This window comes from Mesoplodon bidens (assembly GCF_964165515.1).
Source record: "Mesoplodon bidens genome assembly, contig: HAP1_SCAFFOLD_117, whole genome shotgun sequence".
Classification (NCBI taxonomy): Eukaryota; Metazoa; Chordata; class Mammalia; order Artiodactyla; family Ziphiidae; genus Mesoplodon; species Mesoplodon bidens.
Window position 1 is genome coordinate 769,811 of NW_027671384.1, and position 5,520 is coordinate 775,330.

At 40.2% G+C, this 5,520-nt stretch overlaps 1 protein-coding gene across 1 annotated transcript; it reads left to right on the forward strand.

Annotated features, from left to right (window-relative positions):
* Positions 1-2,467: 2,467 nt before the first annotated feature.
* Positions 2,468-5,118, forward strand: LOC308611481 (ferritin light chain-like; the record flags this gene model as incomplete). The annotated part of the gene is given in 4 exon segments (XM_081260234.1): positions 2,468-2,503; positions 4,584-4,626; positions 4,629-4,648; positions 4,651-5,118. Coding segments are annotated over 4 exon segments (567 nt in total).
* Between the last annotated feature and the right edge of the window lie 402 nt (positions 5,119-5,520).

Sequence of the window (5,520 nt, forward strand, 5' to 3'; positions counted from 1 at the left end):
GAACCTAGGGGTAAAACAGGAATAAAGACACAGACCTACTTGAGAAAGGACTTGAGAATATGGGGAGGGGAAAGGGTAAGCTGTGACAAAGCGAGAGAGAGGCATGGACATATATACACTACCAAACGTAAGGTAGATAGCTAGTGGGAAGCAGCCGCATAGCACAGGGAGATCAGATCGGTGCTTTGTGACTGCCTGGAGGGGTGGGATAGGGAGGGTGGGAGGGAGGGAGACGCAAGAGGGAAGAGATATGGGAACATATGTATATGTATAACTGATTCACTTTGTTATAAAACAGAAACTAACACACCATTGTGAAGCAATTATACTCCAATAAAGTTGTAAAAAATAATAATAAAATTAAAAAATTTTTAGAAAAGAAGAAAAAAAAAACCCAAGCAAAATAGGAATAGAAAAGGAACATACTGAAACTCATAAAGAGTATCTACAAACAACCTATACCGACATTATATTTAACTGTGAAAGACTGAATGCTTTCTCTGTAAGATCAGAAACAAGGCACCAATATCTGCCCTCACCACTTTTATGAAATATATTAATGGAGTTTCTAGTAAGAAAATAAAGCAAAAATAAATAAATACATAAATTTAAAAGTTAAAATTTTAAAACATTTATTTAAAAGATAGAAGGACTATTCCTACTACGTTGAATAGGACGGAATATATCCTACTGAATGTTGAATAGTAATATATACTATTATATTAAATAAGGAAAAGTAAAACGGTATCTGAAGAGGAGATGATAATCTAAATGGAGAAAATACCAAGGAATCCACAAAAAGCTTGAGAAATCACATTAGTTTGTAAATGTTTCAGAGTAAAAATCAACACAGTTTTATCAAATTATATATTAATAACAAATGTGTAGAAGCTTAAATAAAAATATGTGATGCCATTTACAACGGACCTAAATAAATATTTAAATATAAGCCCAATAAGACATTTATAGGACCTCTATACTGAAAATTACAAAATGCTGATGAAGAAAAATTTAAAAGTCCCAAACAAATAGTGAGACATACCTTGGTCATGGATGAGAAAACACAACATAATAAAGATGTCAATTCTCCCCAAGTTAAGAGGCTTAACATAATTACTCTTAAAATGCCCTCAAGGTTTTTGTGGATATAGACAAGCTTATTCTAAGATTTATATGGTAAGAAGAGGCTGAAGAATAGCTAAAACAATTTGTAAAGGAAGATTAAAACGGGAGGAATTAATCTACCCAATTTCAAGATTTTGCAGTCATGATGGAGGGTAGATACACAGATCAATGGAATGGAATAGAGAACCCAGAAATAGACTGACATAAATACATGTAACTTGTTTTTGACAGCAGTGTGAAAGCTATCAAGGAAGAATAGACTTTTCAAAAAATGGTACTGAAACAGTTGGACATCCCTCGACAAAAACAAACAAACAAAAAATGAACCTTAACCTAAACCTCCACACCTTACACAAAAATTAAATCAAAGTGGGTCATAATCTTAAATGTAAATGCAGGACATTTTTAGAAAAAAAATAGGAGAAAATCTTTGGCATCTAGAACTACGTGAATAATTCTTAGACTTGACACCGAAAGTATGATCCATAAAAGCAAAAATTGATAAGTTGGATCTCATCAAAATGAGTTAAAAATGCTTCATAGAAGATCATTTTAAGTGGATGAAAACTCAAATTACACAGTGGGAAAACATATTTGAAAATCCCACATGAGACAAATGACTTGTATCTATAATATACAAAGAACTCTCCAAACAACTTAAAAAAACCCAACTAGATAATAGGCAGAAGACAGGAACAGACATTTCATGGAAGAGAATATACACATGGCAAAGAGGCCCATGAAAAGATGCTCAACATCGTTAGCCATTGGGGAAATGCAAATTACAACCATAATGAGGTATCAGAGAATAACTAAAATTAAAGTATCGTGACAACATCAAATGCTGGCGAGTACATAGAAAAATTATATCACATCACTGGTGGGAAAATAAAATGGTTTAGCCACTCGGAGAAACAGCTTGACAGTCTCTTTTAATCCTAAAATTAGATTCACCCTACAACGCAGTAATTGTACTCTTGAGCATTTATCCAAAAGAAACAAAAACTTAATTAAGTTCCCACAGAAACTTACACGTCAATGTTCATAGCAGTTTTATTTATAACAGCCAAAAACTGGCGACTACCCAAATGTCTTTCAATGGATGAATGTTGAAACAACTTGTGATAAAATCTTATGACTGAATACTACCGAGCAACAAAAAGGAACAAATTATTAATATATGCAAAAATTGAAATGAACTTCAAGGGAATGATGCCGAGGGAAAAATGTTTTAAAGCCAATCTCTGAAGATTAAGTAATTCATGATGATGTTTACACATTATTCTTAAAATAACGAAACTGTGGAGATGGAGAACAGATTAGAAGTTGCCAAGGGTTAGAGATGGGGGTAGATGGTACAGCGGGGGAACTTTGTGAGGTTTGTGTGGTCCCAGTACAAATAATACAGCAATCTTGGTTTTAATCCCTAAAGATGTTTAAAAGCAATTCCTAATAAGAGGTGTCTAGATATTTAGCAATGGCAGCAGATTAGAGGTATAGCTCCCCAACATGACAACTTCAAAACAGATGGTACTCATTCAATGCATATGTTAATTTTAAAAAGGCCAATCACAATACTTAAATGGTATATATCTTAACGATATTATTCTAAGGATCCAGCTATACCAGATGGACTAGCATGATTCTCTGTACATTCAATCTTATTTAAGACAGTAAATCTTATAATAAGACAGTTAAAAAAAGAAAAAGAAAAAAACAAACAAACCAACTACAGTTGGATATTCTCATAGGAAGATGAGGGGAAAATATGTAGCAGTGGTTCAAAAGCTTAAGCAGTGGCACCTAAATTTGCCTGCACATTAGAATCATCTGAAGCACTTTTTAAAAACCCTCACACCAACAGTTGGGCATCCTAAACCAATAAAATCATTTTAAATCTCCTCAGACGATGCCAATGTCTAGCCAGAACTGAGAAACAGTGGACTAAGCAGAAGGGGATGTTTCTACAAAGATTTCTTAACAATAAGTCCTTTCACCCAATCAGATTTACACACACACCCCCGCCGCCGCAACTGTGTAAAGAAGGCTAGATGTTGTCCATACTTGCTTAGCTTTAATTAGCACTTGTGACTTGCCCAAAACCTAGATCATGTTTCCCCTAAATTTCATGTTATTCCCTAAGTTTTTCAAATCCAGGGCTAAGGGGTTTGCCAGGATGAGATTTTAAGTGCTCACACAGGGGAAGTCCCTGGCAAACCAGGACAGAGGTCACTCTACACTGAAATATAAAGCATCCTAAATAACCCTGCCACTACTCCCAGATACTAGTCTGTGCCAACCAGTGGAGAAAAGGCATTCTCCATTACTACCACGGCAAATGCTGCTGTACTTGACTTGGCTACTCCCTAACTTTTCCAGGTGCCACTCCCCTTAACCTGCTGGTGGACGCTTTGGCCAGCTGACAATGCAGATATTTTCAAACTTTTAGGTGAATAAAAATCATCTGGAGGGCCAGTTATAACAGAGATCACTGAGCCCCACCAGAGTTGCTGATTCCATAGGGCTGGGACAGGGCCCTAAAACTTGAATATATGACATATTATCAGGGGACGCTGGTAAAGCTGGTCAGGTTGTTACCGAATGCAGGTTCATGTGTCTAAAGCACAGTGAGGCCAAAGAAACCAGAAGGTAGGAGTCTGGAGCAGAGAAAGGTTTATTGCAGGATCGAGCAAGGAGAGGGGTGGCCCGTGTTCCAAAACACCCTGAAATCTCCAAAGGATTTCAGCAAAGCATTTTTAAAGGTCAGGTGAGGGAGGGACGTCCCAGGGAATGTGATCATCTCATGCACAATCCTCTGATTGGTTGATGTTGAGGCCACAGGACAGGTAACATTATCCATCCTTAGGTGCCAGAAGGTCTGGGGGCTACGTGCTCATGATCATCAAGGAGTTCATTTCTTCCATTGGCTGGTGGTTTTTAGCATCTGAAAACTCCAGAAATATGCCTGAGATACTATTATCTGAGTACTTCAGAGAGGAACTACAGCAGAGGCTATGGGGGATGGGTTTGTCCTAGGAAGGCCCCATAGGGTACTGCTCGGTTACAAGGTGACCATACTTTGAGAACCACTGCTCTAGTGGCTTGGAATGTTAAGAAAGTAATGGAAGAATCCCTACCCAGATCTAGCTTCTAGTATCGCCAGCTATTTTGGTGGGGGGAAGGGTAAGTTTTGTCCTTGCTTGGACTTCTTGTTCACTTGTATCAAAGCCTATTTGAGGCAGTGCGCTTGGCAGTCCTGCAGATCTGCCTTTTGCTTCAACAGTGTTTGGAATGAACAGACCCAGGGACGCTCCTTGCTCCAGCCCCCGACAACCGTCCAGCCTTTCTTCCTGTCGCAACCTTTGGAATCAGCCACTCAGCTATCCTCAGCCTCCAGGACAGGCCAACACCGTTTTTTGAGCTTAGCTCCTTATCACTGATCAACCACGAGTTCCCAGGTTCGTCAGAATTATTCCATCGAGGTGGAGGCCGCCGTCCACCGCCTGTTAACATGCATCTGTGGACACTTACCTCTCTCTGAGCTTCTATTTCGACAGCAACAATGGGACTCTGGACAGTGGGGGCCACATTTTTCGCCAACTGCCTAAGGAGAAGTGTGAGGGCGCCCAACGTCTCTTGAAAATGCAAAACCAGTGCTGCGGCCGCGCCCTCTTCCAGGATGCGCGGAAGCCTTCTCAAGATGAGTGGGGTAGAACCCAGGACACTGTGGAAGCCGCCGTTCTTAGGGAGAAGAACCTGAACCAGGCACTATCGGATCTGCACACCCTGGGTCCTGCCCGCACACACTCCCACCTCTGTGACTTCCTGGAGAGCCGCTTCCTGGAGGAGCAGCTGAAACTCATCAAGAAGATGGGCGACCACCTGACCAACCTCCGCAGGCTGGCTGGTCCGCAGGCTGTGCTGGGCGAGTATCTTTTCGAAAGGCTCACGCTCGAGCACAAACAGGAGTGTCTGAAGTGCAGCGGCCTCTGAGGAGCCCCTCTGGCGTCAGAGTTCTGCCTGAAGCCCAGCTCTGCATCCACTAGGCAGCTTTGTAACCGCCCTGGAGCCCTCTCCCAAGCCTTGGACCAAATGGAAACAATAACGCTTTTTGCAGAAGAAAAATAAAAAGCCTATTTGAAACACAAACAGAATAAAGAGAAAAAAGAAATATAATGTATATATATATATATATATATATACACAGGTTCTTTTAACATATGGATTGCCCCACTTTATCTGTGTGAAACAAGTTTGTTCCCGTTATTGGGCTAGTCCTCAAGTTTTGCTGCTCGTATTAATTACCTAAAGAGCTTTGAAGAAAAACATTGGTGTCTGGGTCCCAGCCCCAGAGATTTTGATTCAGTAGGTCTAGGGAGGAGCCTGGGCACATGG